This window comes from Dermacentor silvarum, chromosome 4, assembly GCF_013339745.2.
Source record: "Dermacentor silvarum isolate Dsil-2018 chromosome 4, BIME_Dsil_1.4, whole genome shotgun sequence".
In the NCBI taxonomy this organism is placed as follows: Eukaryota; Metazoa; Arthropoda; class Arachnida; order Ixodida; family Ixodidae; genus Dermacentor; species Dermacentor silvarum.
Window position 1 is genome coordinate 19,545,193 of NC_051157.2, and position 17,776 is coordinate 19,562,968.

General features: G+C 49.3%; 1 protein-coding gene across 1 annotated transcript in view; it reads left to right on the plus strand.

Annotated features, from left to right (window-relative positions):
• LOC119449581 (uncharacterized) overlaps nucleotides 1-15,711 on the plus strand; it is a 102,727-nt gene extending 87,016 nt beyond the window's left edge. Inside the window, exon 2 of the mRNA XM_037712784.2 lies at nucleotides 11,392-15,711. Within this exon, the coding sequence (XP_037568712.1) occupies nucleotides 11,392-12,360 (969 nt within the window). The 3' untranslated portion in view covers nucleotides 12,361-15,711. The remainder of the gene's footprint in view (nucleotides 1-11,391) is intronic.
• The last annotated feature ends 2,065 nt before the right edge of the window (nucleotides 15,712-17,776 follow it).

Here is a 17,776-nt window from a genome sequence, read left to right on the forward strand (position 1 = left end):
TAACAGTCATATAGGCTTGGATTGTGGTGAACCCTGCTTTAATTCCTGCCGACGCTCGCGAATGTTTTCGTTCGCTAATTAATTGCAGCAGCTAAGCCAGACTGATGGGGACACATACGACGCGAGAACAATGAATGAGTCGGTGTCAATCGCAACCGTTAATTGTTGTCGTTGTTGCGGTTGCTCTCTCTCTTCTCCCTTTGCATCTCTTTTTGCTGCCCCTCTGACTACGTCAGCCTTTCCCGTTATTTGTTTTCGATTGTTCTTATTTCTGTCATGCATCTACTATTAATACTTCTTTATTTTTTTTTAAAGAGGTTATTCGCGAGATGGACAACTGATGTACAGACCAGCCTATATGTATATTCACGCACGAAACGTAGAGGAGAAGGGGTTGCAGTTAATACGTTTAGTTTCGTGTGCGTGATGCCGACGGAGCAAGGAGTGGGGGACCCGAAATTAACCGTTTTCACTTCTCTAATGTCTTCACTGAGACATATTCTGACTCTTCTCTCCTCTTAATAGCTCGCTCTTAGCAACTTTCGCTTCGCCGTTCGGGCGCATGTTTCTTGACACCCGATCCGCTTCGGTGAATTCTGATACGAACACATTCCGATGTCGGCGCGTGTTGGCGACAGGAATCGCATCGCTTCGGTCAAATTCCGTTCTGCACAAACGAACATGCCACATGTATTTCGGGATCCTCGGTTACCCCTTTACAAAGTGAAAACCTAGACCGAAAGCTGCAAGCACGCCAACCAGGCGATGACGTGAGTGGCCATCTATTCCGCCAGCAGGTCGCGTTGGCGCGGGCGTCGCCGCGTCGCTTGTATACATTAGCGAGTGGGCGAGAGGGCGCGCTTTATCCTCCCGCGCTGCCGCGAAAACTCAGTCCCGTATACGCCCGCCGGACTGGTTGGCTTCTTCTCTTTAGCTTTGCTAGCTCGCCGATTGCGACGGGAAATCCGGCCGTTCCGCAACGGTTGGCAACTATGCGCCACCCCCACTTTCCTTTCCTCCCGCACCCCGTCCGTACTACCTCACGAAAACAGTGCAGCGCTTCTCATTCAACAGCCTGTAAGTGCAGCCTGTAAATTATCGTGGGAGCTATAGAACTCGCGTCCAGTTGACGTGCCGGGTACAAACCGCTTTTTCTTCGCAAAATGAGTAGTTCTCACTGGCTGGTGTCATGGTTATCACCCCGTCTGCTATCGCGATATACAGAGTCACTCGTTCTCACGAACCGCTTTTGCGAACGAACTTGGACAAGAGAAAGGGAGAAGTGATAAGGGAAATGTAGGAAGGTCAACCAGGCTGGGTCCGCTTGGCTGTCCTGCACAGGGAAAGGAAAAAAGGGGACAGAAAACAAAAATTACTATACAATCAACACGTAAGAGCGTCCTGAAACCGTAAATTTTGCCTGTCTTTCCAACGGAGCTTAACAGAGAACAGGTTTAACAGCGAGCTGAACAGCTAACAGCAAACTCGGCCTCTGATTGGATGGCGTCAGGTCCCGACTTGCGCAGCGTTGCACAGTTTTTGCGGGGATACTCGCACGCTGCACGAGCGGTATTTGTCCGGAGACACCTGATCTCGCACCGAATATGACGCCGGGGTGGTGGAGGGAAGTGAGTGGGGGCGGATGCCCTCATGACGTCACGCGACGCGTCGTATACATGAGCAATGTTTGGGCTTTGAATGGGATTTCCAGCGGACGCGTGGACGCGTCGTCTCATCCGCAGCTGAATCGGCGAGGTTGCTTTCAATGGCCTTTCCCAGAACCGAAGGATGAAGCGGGTCTGTGTCTGCCTTCCGGTTACGTGACCATTCATTCACGTGGCCGTTTTCGGCAGATACCTTTTTACTTTTTTTTAAAGCGGAACTCTAGCTGCTCGGTCATTCATTCGCTCTGTTCTTTTATGCGTTAGAAACCGTTCTTTTTAAATATTTCTGCAATCTTGTGTGAGCGTAGCGTTCTGTCTTGCACTGAAATCCCGGATGCTAGATCTGTTGCAATGTCACGCTTGTTCAAATGACAGAAAGACTGTGCACCTATGGCGCAAGCGTGTTCTTGTCATCGTCCACTCGGGGAAAAAAAAAAAAAAACCGTTCGCGCGTTGAAATACGGGAATTTTTATTTTTCAAATCTTTTTTCTGTCACTACCCTCCCCATTATCTGCGATTGTAATGTATTTGCGCAACACAGTCCGTCACGGCATTGCTTTCGCCTTCAACGCAGCCAATCACAACTCGCTACTGTCGGAAGTTCTTGCGCCATTCTGTCGTGCTTGCTCGCTTATTCACTGTGTTCTCTCTCCATCCCGTCGCGAACGTCGCTATTGGGAAGACGGGAGTTCCTGCGTGTGAACGTGTTTGCTCGGTCAAGTGGTCTCTTCTGGCGCGCTCAGTATGGGACAAAAGCACCATTCGCGATCGTCACTTTCACTCTGCCTCGGTAAATATGTGCACTATTGTGTACACTAAAATGTCTACGTAGAGTTAACGGGAGTCCATATAATGAGGTTGGAAACAATGTGTTTCAAGCGACTCAATTAAAACAACGATAAGTTATCATGCGCAGAGGCAAAGAAGGACCCGTAGCTAACTGACTGAACAGCCGCAACGACAGCCAAAACAAAAGCGGTTGTCACAGTTTATTACGTTCGCTATACTAGTTACCTTGAACAGCATTATGAGATTATACTTTTTTACCCCTATTTTTTACAGTATTGCTTATATAGTGTATTGCTTAGCTGTGTCCTTTGCTCGATGTAAGGCGGGACACATGGACTGTCTTAATCAGCTGCACCAGTCTGGGGTTTGAGAACCTCAAGAGTAAGTACTCTAGGTTAGTTTGTTGTACTGGGTGTACAGGCACCAGTGGTTGCGTTTGTCTTCAATTCTGTAAGAGTGAAAAGGTGCAAATTAACGTCGCCGGGAGACGCACACACCATTGCAGAGATACCATGTGTATCGTGTCCTCGTCAAGCAATGCTCGCCGCGGTGACTCTGTGTCCTTACGTGGAGTTCTGTCGCCGTGCGCGAAGTCGCAAGTTAATATTCCGATCGCATCGGCCGCACTTCCATGAGTCCGAAATGTAAACACACACATATATATATATATATATATATATATATATATATATATATATATATATATATATATACACATGTGTGTGTGTGTGTGTGTGTGTGTGTGTGTGTGTGTGTGTGTGTGTGTGTGTGTGTGTGTGTGTGTGTGTGTGTGTGTGTGTGTGTGTGTGTGTGTGTTATTTTACTAGTAACTATATAGGCGCACGTTCAGAAGCACCTGGTAGCGTACAATTTGGTGCATGAACAATTCGGCTCCTCAGCGACGTCCCTAGCAGCCCACAGTGCGGTTTTAGTGCGTTGCACGTCATATTCTCATCATGGACGCACCTCTTGCAGATATATAGAAAATCAGCACACGTGGTAACGGTAAAATGCGAATTCGTCCTATTGTATTTGGGATTAAGAGGATAGACTGCATCTGAGCAGCTATTGCGTGATACGGAGTCTGTCGGAATGACAGGATGTGTGCTAACCGGAAACACAGTCGATTGCAGCTGAAAATTGGGCAGAAGGGTGAGAGTAAGAAATTCACTGGCATGGTTGGGTCAGATTCAGACAAGACAGGCGTTAACTGGAGACGTCTCAAATAGGTTTTGTCCTGCAGCAGGTTTAGGTAGAGATGCTGATGATGGCCTCCTGCAGAAAAATGCGTTGGAGGTTTACGCGAAGAGAATAGACAAAGTCCACGTTATGAAATGCATTTCACCACATTCCGTTTCGCAGAGTCATTAGGTTTGAATCGCTGTTCCTCTTGCAGGTAAACGAAATCCGGGGCTTCGGTATACGCAAACGGATGTATATGACGCAAATAAAAGAAACTCTTCGTCTTTCAATTAGCTTACGAAACCTGCATTTCCTTCGCACTGGTGCTCTTTTCCGTCTTCCAAAAGTTGTCGTCAAGGCAGTGAAGGTCAACAATTATGTTTTCTTTTCTTCTTCTTCGCACGGGCGTATCTCTCGCGCATGCTCGCTCTGGTATTGGCAATTACCGATTCTGACTCGAGGGTGCAAAACGCCTTCCGCCGTTGCACACCCGTCTCACTGTTGTTCCTGTTTCTCTCCGAGGCTCGAGGGAAGTTTCCGATAATGATTGCAGCGCTCAAACGCTAAATGGCAGTGTGGGTGCTCCCCGGCACGCGCACGAAATCATCGCTCGATAATTCCGTTGCAAGAAGCTCGTCGCGGCTCGTTAGTCGATGGATTCCCTGCAGGCCTGTGCCTTGCGACCGGAATTTCATTATCTTGGCCGAAGAGCAATACCAGACGAAGCAGTTTTGCGAAACTGCGCCTCGTGCGGGGGCATCAGGCAAGAAATTGTCTTCATTCTCAATCCTTGTTTCTTGTTCTGGGAGAATGATCCTTGCCGACGACGCAAAGAGTTGGCTCATGGTGCACGTGCGCTATTATTCGTGTAATATTGCTGTACGTTATTGCAAGCTCGTTCTCGTCATTTTTCTTTTCTTACTTCTCGCTAATTCGTAAATCCCAATATGGTCTATATGAAACGAAAGGCACAGATCGCAGATCTTCGCACTTGTAAAAATAAAATTAAAATAAAATAAATAAATAAAAAAAACGTTCCCTGTTGCTTGCAGACAGATTAAAAGAAATGCTAATTTAAACGCGTTTTCTCTTTTTTATGCCACATCTGTTGACTAATGCCGTAGTTTAGTTGACAATAGGGAACACGCGAATGGTATAGTAACACGCAGAGAATTCAACTCGCTCGCGATCTGCAGGCACTTGTGAGCCGCGTGCCTTCTCAAGACCGCCGTAACCAAATTACATCAAGGTTGTCCGTAGACTGTGCGAATGTATTTTTTGTTTTTTTAGGCGAAGTTGCCTATTTTCCCAATTTGCGGGTGCCGGCTGCCGATTGTGCAACGCATTATGCCACTGGGTATGTATCTCAATCGACAACTTGGGCCACGTGGGTATGTGCAACTGCTCATGTGGAGCAGTTTCACATACCCACGTGCTATGCTATGTAAACATTTTTGGCCAATTCCGAAAAATGGGTATGCACCGCTGGTTAATTAAGCGCCCAAACAGACAAGTAGAACAAGAGGTAAGAAATGAGGAAGTCTGCAAAGGAAGCAGCCGAACGTGAAGAAGGAAATTAAGTAAACAAAATGGAACCAGTTCGTGCTTTGAGCTGCAGAAAAGTAAAAAGAAAAGGGAAGAGAATAGATTTAAGTGAGCAACAAAGAAATCTTCGCATATCACCGATTCCCGAATTTGCGTGGGGATCAACCGAATTTTCTTTTTCTGCGCATGATTTGCGCATAATACGGTCTCAAAGTTTCGTTCGTGTTTGTCAATCCGTGAGGAACGAGAGCTGTAGGCGCAGTTGCACTCCGTCCCAGAAATTCTGGCTGACATAACACCTGCTCATGATACGCAAGCTTTCTATAGGACCTCCGTTTCCCATCTGACGAGTCCAATTTGTCACCAGCAGCTGCCGTTCGTTATTTTGAGCTCTTACCTCAGCGTCCTTACTGCTGTGCTGATTTCCATTTTCCTCGCGTTCCCGTCAAATTCAACGTTTCAATCTCCGTGGCCCCAATGCTGGGCTTTCAAATTTCAGCACATGTCTCGCTCGATGCCGTAAGCTGCCACGTATACGAGTATGTATAGCTTCTGTCTTAGACTCTCAGTAGCTTCGCAGTAAGGCTATTCGTTTTTTGTAACGTTTTCCATACTGTCATTGCTTCTTCAGTGACTTGCATTCTGCAAGCGAAAACTCGGTGATCCTTGAAAAAACATGCACACTTATGCGAGAATTGAGCGCGCCGAGTTTTTTGCGTATGTTGTCTCGCGAAAAGAGCCACGCGTAGCCGAAGCGCGAAGGCCTAGCTCTCGTTGTTATTCGCGCGCCTGTCGATAGGAATGAACTGCAAACATGCGCTCACGCCAGAGAGATTTCGGCAGTTTCGTAAACAGACTTACGGTGTTCTTACTTTGCTGTCGTTTTCCGAGCAAGCGTCCGAAATGCTGCGACGTGATTAAAAAAAAAAAAACTAAGAGAAAGAAGAACGAGAAAATGGGAACACACTTGCCTGTTATCGCAGCCATTATCTAGTATCACAGCCAGCATCCAGTAAATAGCATCTCAGCCAAGTGCTTTTATTTATCATGATAATTATTATTTTTGTGTTTGCGGTTCCCAGCTTCAAGCAACGGAAAAGTCTTTGTCTTTGACACTGTCCTTCCAGGCAGGCCGTACTTGCATGCAGTGTGAACGAGAAAAACAAACTTATTTGCCATAAGGTCGCAAGTTCGATTCACTGCAGCATCCTCATGAAGCAGAATTCAAAAGCATCGTATTCTTATATTTTCGGGTGGTCAAAATTAATCTATAAGAACCACCACTGTGGCTGTTTATAGCGAACAAGACTTGGAAAAAGACACGTGTCCTCATACATATGGCCCAGGTGTGGCCTTCTAGACTTACTACCACACCACAACTATACTACCACAGATTGTTTAGAAAATCCGCACGTGTAATGTTATGTTTCCACCTGCGGTTTGATACATGAATGGATAGGCTGTAAGGCTTTAACGAGCATCTAAGTCGGGGTACACAAGCTTTTTTTTTATTATTTGATCCATCTCCATTAGAATACAATGACCGTTGCTGGAGTGTCGACCCCGCGACCTCGTATACTCTGCAGCAGAAATCTATAGCCACTGAGCCGAGTTCTTGCATAAGATATGAGAAAAAAATAATAATAAGATAACGAGAAGATGCCTCCGTTCCTTGCACCCCTCCCTGAGAGTCTTGCAGAGGTTATCGTGTTTACACACGTCCGCCCGAAAAGCCTGCTTGCTTTGTGCAGACTTTCTTCGCACTCTTTTTTTGCATCTCTCCCAGCGCATGTGCCGTAGCATTCGCAGTGCCTATTCGACACGTAAGAAAGTGGTAATTCCACACAGATGCTCAACTCTACTTGCCATATCCTCTTAGGCTTAAGTCCCCGCCTTCTTTATTTTCTGCAAAAGGAATGCGTTCTATTTTTTATCACACCTATTATAAGTAAGCCTTGAAAGCGTTTTTATTTTAATTTAGATATGAGACGATATTTCTCATCTAAATTTCTTCCAGCTGTTCCTCTTCCTTTGCCTTTCTTTTTTGTTCCCGATAGTTCCAAGTCTGGAAGCAGGATGCCGGGGTGCCTTTACACATTTGGGCCGCATACGCATTTAGGCTGCCCACGGCGGCTTAGAGCGGATTGCTGCTCTAAGCTGACTGTACGCTGTCAACATGTCTCTGCTCTTGCTAAAGAGCACATAACTCTTGGACTACCTCAGTTAATCACCGGCACATCTCGCCGTTGGCTTCGGTGACGTGACCTGCGTACTTTGGACAAGTACTGACGCACTCGAGACCACTCGTTCGCTACAAGAAGGGACGGTCGCCGTAATGCCGGTATCGGCTATTCCTTGCCGCGGTGAAACGGCGGGCAGAAAAAGGAGCAGTTCTTCGAAAGCGTGGCCACTTTCAGAGCGAATCGTTGCAGTCCCGCTGTGGCATCGAGGCGTGGCCTGCCTCTTTATGCCAACAGCTTAAAGAGCTGGCAGGGCGCGCGGAAATCGGGTGTTAAAAAGAATGGAACTTTCGGCGCCGGGGGCGCCCCGGTATACCTATATACGTGATTGTGGCGGCGTCTTTCACGCGTTTAAGGTTCGCGCATCGCACCGCGCCAGATGCGGCCCGTCTTTTCAAAAGGTGCGCCGTTCGACCCCGCCTCCCTTCCTTCGAAACAACGGCGCGCGCGGTATACCCCTCGTTTCTTCGGAGCGGGGACGGACGCCCGCGCGACTCATCGGCCGGCGTGCCGCACTGTCTTTAAAAAGACGAAGCAGTCTACGCGGGAGGGGAGGAGACGGCAGACCGGAAGCCACAGTTTTCTTCTGCGGTCGGCCGGAAGCGCCTCACGTTTAACGAGGATTCCGCGTAGCGGCGGAGTGTATAGTGCGTGCACATATGTGCTCAAGCATTGCGCGAAAGTGGGCAGAACAGACCTACCTTTCTCTCCGCCACCCCCGCCCCCATCCTTGGGCGGACTCCCCCCTCCGCCGACAATTCTCTCACCTTTGCCTCCTCTCCTGCTATATAGCCGGCTGTGCGCAACTGACTTAGTTTCCGGAAGTGAGGAAGAAATGAGAGCGTCGAAGAACAGAAGATCAACAGACGGTCTGGTGCGAAGGGAGGGCGGCGGGAGTTGTGGTGGTGCGTACGGGACCTTTTTTTTTTTTTTCTTTTTATTATTTTTTCGTATCCTCTACAAACACGGTTTTCCAGCCGTTTATGGGAAAAAAAGACAGAGCGGGCTCGGAAGGCCAGTCGCGGCTTCATTTCCTGTTGCCGCCTCGCCCCCGGTCACACCCGTAGCGCGGTTGCGTCGCTTGTCTTTGCCGAGAGCGGATACGCGTGTCTGTGCGTGAGTGGCCCGCTTTCGACGCTCACATACTGGCCACCCAGCCTCTTCTTCTTCTTCCTTTTTTTTTTCTGTCCTCGTCCGCTGGCGCCGTTTTCGCGGAAACTGCAAAGTCCCGGAGTGAACCGCCGACGCTGAGATGGTGAAGACAGGGCCCTCTCATCGCGGCTGCCACCGCCCCGCCCCTTTCCGAATCCTCCTTAGTTTTTCTTTCTCGTTCGCCAAGACGAAGACTCATTTTTCTTGTTCCAATCGGATCCGCAGCACGCCGCTAACACGCTGTTCCTGCAGCGCACCTATTGCCGCGTCCCCATAGCACGTATTATTTTCTTTCTTTTTTTTTTTCAACGCTTGAGTTAGACCTATAGCTGCTTATTGGGAGCGGCGATGAGACGGGGTCTCGCCGCTCCCCTTTACCGGTAACGCGCTCACCTCTTCGGCACACGGTTTGGCGCCTTCTTCGCGGGAAATGGCCAAGGTGCAAACGAGGTCGTCCGCGAACGCCAGCTCGTTACCAGCGTGACAGTAACGAGGATAGAGCACCGAGAGCAAGGGAACACACCTAAGAGTGCTGCTCATTGCGATGTTACTTTCCTAGTAAAGGAGAAGCGATGCTTTGAAGAGAAAGCGCTTCATTTTCTGGCCGTGCGTAATGCGTCGTTAGGAATGCATAAGATCGCAGCAGGATGCGTGGAGCGCACGGCGGTGGAAATCCAATTCCTGGACGCGCGAGTGCGTTTGTCTTCCGTTTTAGAGCTGGGGATTTACCGTCGCTAGGGATTTGTGAACCCTGTCTTCTGCATTCCGGAACACAGTAACGCGTGAAAAATTATGTTCATGTAAGCTGCTACGTAATAAGCTTTTTCGCGTTACTTGGTAAAAGAGGGAGAAAAGTGGTTGTTCGTATAACGCTCGCGTCAGACCGGTGACACCTTCATGCTTTAATGCACCGTTTGCTGCGCGCAAGCCCTCGATAAAGATGGGTTGTAACAACGCGCTGAAACTCGTCGCTCCGCGCGAACTTTCCTTTTTTTTTTTTTTTCATCGCAGTGCTTTTCGCGCCCGTTCTCCAATTTATTAGGTGCTCTCTTGCAGATGCCACTCATAATGTCGAAACTTCGTTTCTATAATGCCGGTCAGGTGGAAACGTTGGTCGCAGTTTAATTACAGCGCGTGCTTCGTTTCACCAAATCCAGGAGCGAACGAGAGCTGTGTGCGAAAAAGGCACAATGGTGAGAATGGTCTTTGAGCGGGGGGAAAAAAAGCGAGACGGAAGGAATAGTAAAACAGAAGCTGCGTCTCCATGGTGACCCCCGGGGTGGCTGCGACGGCGTAAATTGCCTCACCGCCAGCGAGCACACGCGTCATTGAAGCCCGTGCTCCTCCGGCCGCATCGTGGTTATCGCCCTCCGCACGCTCTCTTGCGCGCGAGCATTCCTTTCTGGATGCCGCTTGTGCTGCTGTTGTTGCTGCAGCAGCTCGTCGCTTCGGGAAGCCCGTTGCCGTTGATCCGGGATTTCTCGCCCACCACATTGCTGGCCCGTCGTTTCTATCTGAGGGCCTGGCGGCGGCGGCTTCCGAGTTGTGGGAGGCCTTGATGCGCGCCGTTCGCTGTATGCGCCGCCGCCACCCAAGCAGGGCGCGAGGGGAAGGGCGGGTCATCCCTCAATTGAACCTCCTGCCCACTTCACTCGGGCATCGCACCGGGCCCAGATGGCCGCCGCTCTCGCGCACGTCTTGACGACGACGGAAAGCAGTTGGTTGGTTCGCCGCTTTCATGGAGCTCGTCGCTCGCTTCCTTTCTCTTTTCGGCGAGCTTCTTTCCAGCGAGTCCTTGGGCCACTTTTGAGCGAGCAGGCCCTGGCATGCCTCGTGGCTGAATTGCGCGGATGGGCACTGAAATCTCGCCAGATTCGCCGTCTCGTGCTACCGCCGTACGACGTCCTCTTGTTGCTCTTCGCGGGAGGCCCAAGGTGACGCGTCTGGCGTGTAGAGACAGATGCCTTCCCGTCGTCGCTTGCACCATCGTCATGCCACCTCCTATACGCATGACTCAATCGTGAGTCGAGAGTGCGAGCGGAGGAGGAGTATCGCGTACGAGTGCGAAAACAGTGTGATGCCATTGTGTGAGGCAATTGTGGCAGTGTGAACCCCTTTCGGGCCGGCGAACTATGAATGAGACGGATCACTTCCTTTCAACGAGCAGTTGAGCTATATGTATACATATACGGCCTAGGAGGAGGGAATTCACAAGAGCTGGTAAAGTGTGATGTACAGGCATCGCTTGAGGCCTGAAGTTGGCTGAACTTTCTTGCCATTTGCATTTCTCCTATACACTGCGTGAGCATAGACTACTTCATTGTGTACCACCATAGTGGCTTTTCTATCACGTTCACTATTTCATCTTAATATCGTGCTGACGTACGATGTAAACGAACTTGAGCAGCCGTTTTATACAGTTTCTCCGTATTTGTTTGACAGGCCTAGGCAGACTACGGTTTCTCGACACTATGAGATAAATAATTTTGTCTGTAGCCGTCATTATCTATTTAAGCTTCACGGCTCGGTTCATGTACAGTGGTGTGCTTCATTGAGGCCGGACGAAGCATATATCACAGGACACGGAAAGTAGCCCGCCAACAAGCATAACTGATGACTGGTTTACACGCATGTTATTATTTTTTTCATATCACAAATAGTCTTTTCAAATCTCACGTTTTCTCTGTTCTTAATGCTCATTTAGGCACAACTCACTGGAGCGCAGCAGTGGTGTTATTTCTCAATTCAGTTTTATTTACGAAATCATTGCAATGAAATTACATCACTGACCGGCTATCCTCGTTCTTTGTCCACGCAGTGCCCGTGCCTGAAGAGCCACCCCGTGGTGATGCCGCGTTCGTTTCCGGAAGAAGTGCACCAGCTGCGCTGCCAGGAGGGCCCCGAGGCCGGCACGGTCTCCAGTCTGAAGCTGCACGTCGGCAAACTGTTCCGGTCGACGTCGGCGACGACCGCCAACGGCGCCGCGCCGCCCAGCCCGTCGCCGCCGTCCAGCCAGACGTCCATACCGCCCTGGAACCCGGCCAGGCGCATCGTCACCTTCGTCTGTCTCGTGTCGCTCATCTGCACCGCCATCATCGTCGCCGTCGTGGTCGCGGCCGTCCTGCTGTCGCGCCACATCGCGCACCCGTCGCGGCAGCAGCAGCGCTACCGACGGCTCATGTCCGACGTCGCCGTCGACGTGGTGCCCAAGCCCCAGGACCTGGTCGACCGCACCAACACCATCGTCGTGCACCGCAAGAACCCGACCGCGTGGCAGTCCCAGTCGCGCCAGCTGCGCTCGCTGCTGGACAGCTACGCGGTCGAAGGCGGCGCCGGCTCCCGGTGCGAGCCGGGCAACCGCTGTCCCTTCCCCGTGGGCTTGGTCAGCGACAACTGCAGCGAGGCGGACTTCTTCGGCTACCGGGAAGGGGCCCCGTGCGTGGCGCTCGTGTTCCGGCGCGCGCCGGACTGGACGCCGCAGCCCCTGGCGCCCTCGGACCTTGCGTCTCCCGCGGTGCCGGACGAAGTGCGCGAGGGCTACGACCCGGGTCTGCTGTACGTCACCTGCAAGAGCGAGCACATCAGCAGGGACATCGACATCCGCTACTCGCCCTACCACGGGTTTCCGCTTCGCTTCTTCCCGGCCTCCCGGCATCCGCCGATGCTGATGCTGCACTTTCCCAACCCGCCGCTTCGCACCGAGATCTGGGTCACGTGCCGCTTCTGGGCCAAGAACCTCGACCAGTCCAGCAATGGGAAGGTGACCTTTAAGCTGCTAGTCATGTGAACTTCCGCGACGACTAGTGCGACCCGGTCAGGACCCGTGGAAGACGGAGCCGTTGAACTTGTCCTTAGAGCGATGGCGTCTCGGCCATTCCTCAGAAGACCAGTGAATTCGCCGCAGACGTCGGCAGTGAGCAGTTTTAGACCTCTTGGTGCTCGCATGTGCACAAGCTGTGATCCTGCCGAAACAGCATGCGCTCACGACACGAATCTGCCGCTGCTGAAAGTAGCTGGGAGTCCTTGATCCGCCTATATAAAACGCGAGCATCGCTGTGGACTCGGTTGCGTAGCCACTGTGGACAGTTACACTCAAGTGCCGATACCCGTGCATGACTCTCGTCATCATTGGATTCCATCAGTGAACAGTCACCTGCGTTTTGTGCAAGTCATCGTCACACGCTGCTTGCCGTTCATGGGACTAAAGACGTGCATCCTCGTGAACAAACCTGAATGTGCACATGAATATGTTGCAGTGTGTACGAAGTGCAAAAACAGCCCGTGTGTGGTCGAATTTTAATAGCACTAAATGGGGCATGACTGCGGAGCAGCGGTTGCCCATTTACTGTGTTCTTGTCATTGCATAACAGCGGCGTTTCTTTCTTACTAGTATTTATTATTTTTGCTCCCTGTCACCAAGGTTGCTGCTTGTACAAATGGAATGCTTGTACCAGAAACAGCTACCAAAAACAGAATTTTGATGAACCACGGTACCTATTCAAAACAACGTCATTCGCCCGAAATTACCAAAGTGGATTTTTTTTTCGTTCATTACGACAGTCTTTACGCTGGTCTACAGCGAGGTAGAGTAGTTGAACCCTGGAAGCAGGGACACCCTTGCGCATTTGTTCGAGGTCCTAATGTTTCTCTAATAATTTATTATAAACATTGTTTTGTTAATTGTAAGTTATAATCGTATATTGTGCGACGTGATGCAGTGTAAATATGTATTTTGAGCGTTGATATGCCTTCAGGCTTGATACGAGTAACCGAGCTCGTAGCTTGAACTGCGCAGTGCAGCAGAAACCGCCCGTAGATGCACGGAACATGTACGCCTTCACGGCGACATCCCGACACAGCGTTTTGATGTACCCCTGTGTTCGCTACCACTTCCTGGACGTGTATTCGGTCATCGAGAAGAAACCTTCTCGTGTCTTTAAGCCTGAGCCGAAGCTTTGCACGCTATTTTTGTATGAAACCGCGCACTAGTGAACGCACACGGAAATTCCCAGTCTACTATACTTCCGTCGTCACAGTTTATGGCACCATTTTCTCTAAGCGTTCGAACTTCTTCACGTGACGCATTCGTCACTGTCGTGTGTCGTACAGTGTTCACTGCAAGTGATCCTCACTGCCTGTGCCTTTTGAGGGCCCGCCTAGTGAGTGGAAGAGTGAAAAGGTCGCTGTATGTACCCCTTTCCGGTAAACATGTTTGTTAGTGATGTTACCAAACTATACGATGTAGCAGCCATCAGCAGTCGAATGAATGTTTCCCCCTAATCTCAGAAAGGCCTCGCCACAAAGCTCTTCCTAGGTTCCATGATGATGATGATGATATGAGCATTCCTTTTAAAACAAGGTGGTGGCACGTTCCCCTGAGATAGTTATTTAATATATTCTGATGTATTTCATTCTTTAAATGTGTTTAGCAAGGGGAGCCCAGCACCGCCCATCGACAGAAGAACACACTGCACTTCAATAACACTCCTCAGTGAACTCAACGACAAGTTCAATTAGAGACATACATTCACCCAAGGCCTTGATGTAGAGCTCGACATCACTTGGTAACAACATGTTCGCGTCAGGAATCGCCGTGAAGGTTTACTGAAGCGCATTGAAAACTTCAGTCGAGGGTTGGCGTTGCTCTTTACTTAGTTTGAAAAAAGAAATGAAAAAAAAAAAACACAAGGAAGAGAACAATAGAGCCGCAATCGGTTTAGGCATAGGTAACTTTACAATACAGAGATAGATGTTTCAATGAAGAGAGAAAAGATCAAGCAGAGATAGGCGAAGTGCTAGGCTGCAAAGGATGTAGTAAAACCTGATTAGCTCAACCAGTCTAGGAGACTGTTTGTCGCCGACCCGTTTTAGGGGATGCCAATAGAAATCATCATATTTTATCGGGGATGAGTGTCGAGTGATGAGCGTTTCTAGGATACGGGATTCAGTCTTTCAGTTCAGCTATAGTCGCACGATGTTATCCAGTTTCGCCGCCGTTGCGACACCAAAAGAAAATCACTGCATTTGGCCACAGAACAATCGGGTAAATGTAAAAGAAAGTTAAACTTTTCTTGTAGCCCTCGCACGTTTCGCTGGACGGGATTGTCCATGTTGTGCCTGCGGATGCTTTCAAGCTACACTCGTTACGGCGGAGGCTCTGTGACTACGATGTGTTGCTTCTGAGGACGTGCCCGCGGCTAAGATTTCTGGTGACATTTCAAAGGCAGCAAAATGCAAGAACACTCTTGTACTCCAACCTCGGTGCCACGTCATGCAACTTCAGGAGGTCAAAAATAATCAGATACCCCTGGCGTACCCAAACTGAGGCTTTTGAAAGTTGACGACAATGCATTTGTGACCTAAAGGCTCAGTGTGCTGGAAAATTGAGCTCCTTTACGGCAACCGCTCCTCGTAAACCTTCGCAATGGTATTTTTTATTGCAGAGAGGAATTCGGTGTCTTGATATTCAAAGATGCGGCCTGCGACCTAAAATTACCCCTTTGGTTGAGCGCTTTTTTTTTTTTTCGAGTGCAACATGAAAAGTGGGAACAATCTTCCATGTGTAACAGTACGAAGATTCGTGCCTCGATCCGATAGAAATATCTGACGAAAGTGCAAAACCGTGCCCATTCCAGTTGTTAGTCATTCCTTCCACAGCGACACAGCGCTCCGTAATTTACGGTTTTCTGTGAAGGCAACGGGGATCAGAGTACCTATAAAAGGCTTATTCTGTTCTTCCGTGATATAGGGAAGCGCTGTGCTGCTTTTCTAGGTCTCGGATGTCACGAAGAGCCTACCTGAGAGCACTGTTCTTTGTTCCCTCGTTGACTGCTTCGTACTAATCTGAAGTGAAGAGCGGCTTCAGGTTCATCAGTGGGTCCTGCCTCTTTGTGTTCTGTGCACTGTACTGGAGGACCACGCGTTGTTTCCCTCGAAATGATTGTTGTGAATCTAGTCCTGGTTGACGAGAAACGCACCTGTGTAATTTTGGTGAAAGCGGCATTAGCGCTGCATGCGCAGCGCTGTTGTACAAAGAGAGAAGAAAAAAAAGACGTTCACCACACGTATTGCGTGTCTTCTGCCAACTGCTGTACTCGTTAAATCATTTATTGTTTTTAAGAGCAATAAAAGAAATTTTACAACGAAAATAACAAAAGTGTATCTCCCTTAATTGCTCGGTTACCTCGGGTAGGGTGGCTACCTCGGGACATGCACAGATGCTCGTCCTGCTTAGTAACACAGTCGCGGCCCAGAAGAAGGCCCTACGTATTAAATTTTTTTTTCCATGTCCTTGGAAAGCTACACGCTTCCCAAAGTTGAACTGCCTCTTCTGCAGGTGTAGCTTAATGTGGGTTTTTTGGCCACCCTGCTATACACCACCACGCCATTGTAATTAAAGACTTCAGCGAGTGGCCTCAACGTAATTAAGCCGGTAACGTCATTGTTTGGTTGTCAAGTCACGAATTCACCGCTTACACAATTGGTTCTATATAATTAGGTTCTTTAGGTTATAGTTATGCTAATTAGAGTGAGGACAAAGTGTTTTAGTGTGACGGCACCAATTGCGTACAATTATGGGATGAGGCCGCTATTTTGGTATAATTTGATAAGGTTGATTAGGTATATGATAACTATGGTGACGCATCAAGGTTGCTATAGTGTGACATCACTATACGTATGCATAATTAGTTAAAAGTCAATATTTCGGCTATAACGCCGTAATTTTAACGTAATTAGGTTAGGATAGGTTACGTTAGCTTCATGATTTTTTGCTCTGTTCATAACCATGTTGGGGTAAAAAAAGCACGACATAATGTTTCCCACGATGTTCTGTCGAACCGCCAAGTGCAGCGGTTATGCGAAAGTCGGCGCGAAGAGGCGTCAAGGACTATAATTGAGAAAGATCGGGCTTGGGTTCCACCGAAAATGGTCCGGTAAAGGATATATGTTAGGTCTCGTATGGGAGCGATGAGGAAGTAACACAGTTTCTCCAGCGGGAAACAGACACGCCGCATATACACACTGCAGCTGAGAAATTCCATGTGTAAAATTGGGAAGACTTGAGGCTCACTACGCTCAAGCGCGTGCGTCAATGTTCGCTACTGTTCGAATAGCTTTACAGATCACATGATTACAGAGAGGTGTGCGTAGCGATGTTCACTGTGCTTATAGCGACAGTGCGACTCGTAGTGGGTTGTAACAAGGCTTAAATTTGGGCAAGCTGGTTTATGTTCAGTGTGAAAAAAGCAGCAACACGGATGGATAGAACAAAGACAAGGACGAGCGCTGACTCGCAGCTGGTGCTTGAACAAGTCACCGTGAGCGTATGCCGGCGTATTGACGCTGCGGCTTAATTAAACCGAACTATTCATTTAATTCGATAGCTTGCTTTGAGGCATAGTTAGAACGTTTTACAGCGGATGCTGTATATGGCCAGGCGAAATGAAAAACCGTTCGCCACATGTTTCGATAAATGTCTCCACTGGCTCCACAGTTACGTCGTTCTCTATGTCGCACCCAAGCGCGCGCGCCATTGGCAGCGCCGTTAGTGACGTCGTTAGCGAGCTCGTTCCCGCCATTGTGGGCCACGTTGACGCACTCGAACTTATCTGCACTCGAACAATCTTCCAGTACTACATCTCATTCCTCCTGTCATATGTGTGGTGCTTTGCGCATGGCGTTTGTAAATGGAAGCGTCGAAAAACACAACGGCGATAGCAGAGCTCCCCTGCATGCTCTATAGTGGGAAACTGTGCTAGCACGACAACGAGGCACCACATAAGAAACTGATGTAAACGGAGCGTTGACTTGCAATTTTGAACAGGCAAGCTTCGCGGCAGAACAGGGAGCGTAGGAAACATGGTACGGGCCCCTAACAAGCAGACGAAGTGCTGCGCAGATGGATGCGCACAAGCTTCCGCCAAGCAGAGAATGCGCGCGTTGGCTTTGCCGCAAGGTGACGTGACAAAATTTATAGTGCAAGCAGTAGCCAGAGCCAACACCTACGAGATAACTTTTCAGGCCTACGGGCGAACTTTGGACGTCACTTTCCGCAGTCCGACAGTTAGCTGGACCGGTTTAGGAGCAAGGCTGAGCTGTTGACTGGAAACTATTCAACATTGACTGGAAATTATTCAGTGAGGAACATATGTGTGGCGCTTGCGCATGGCGTTTGTAAATGGAAGCGTCGAAAAACACAACGG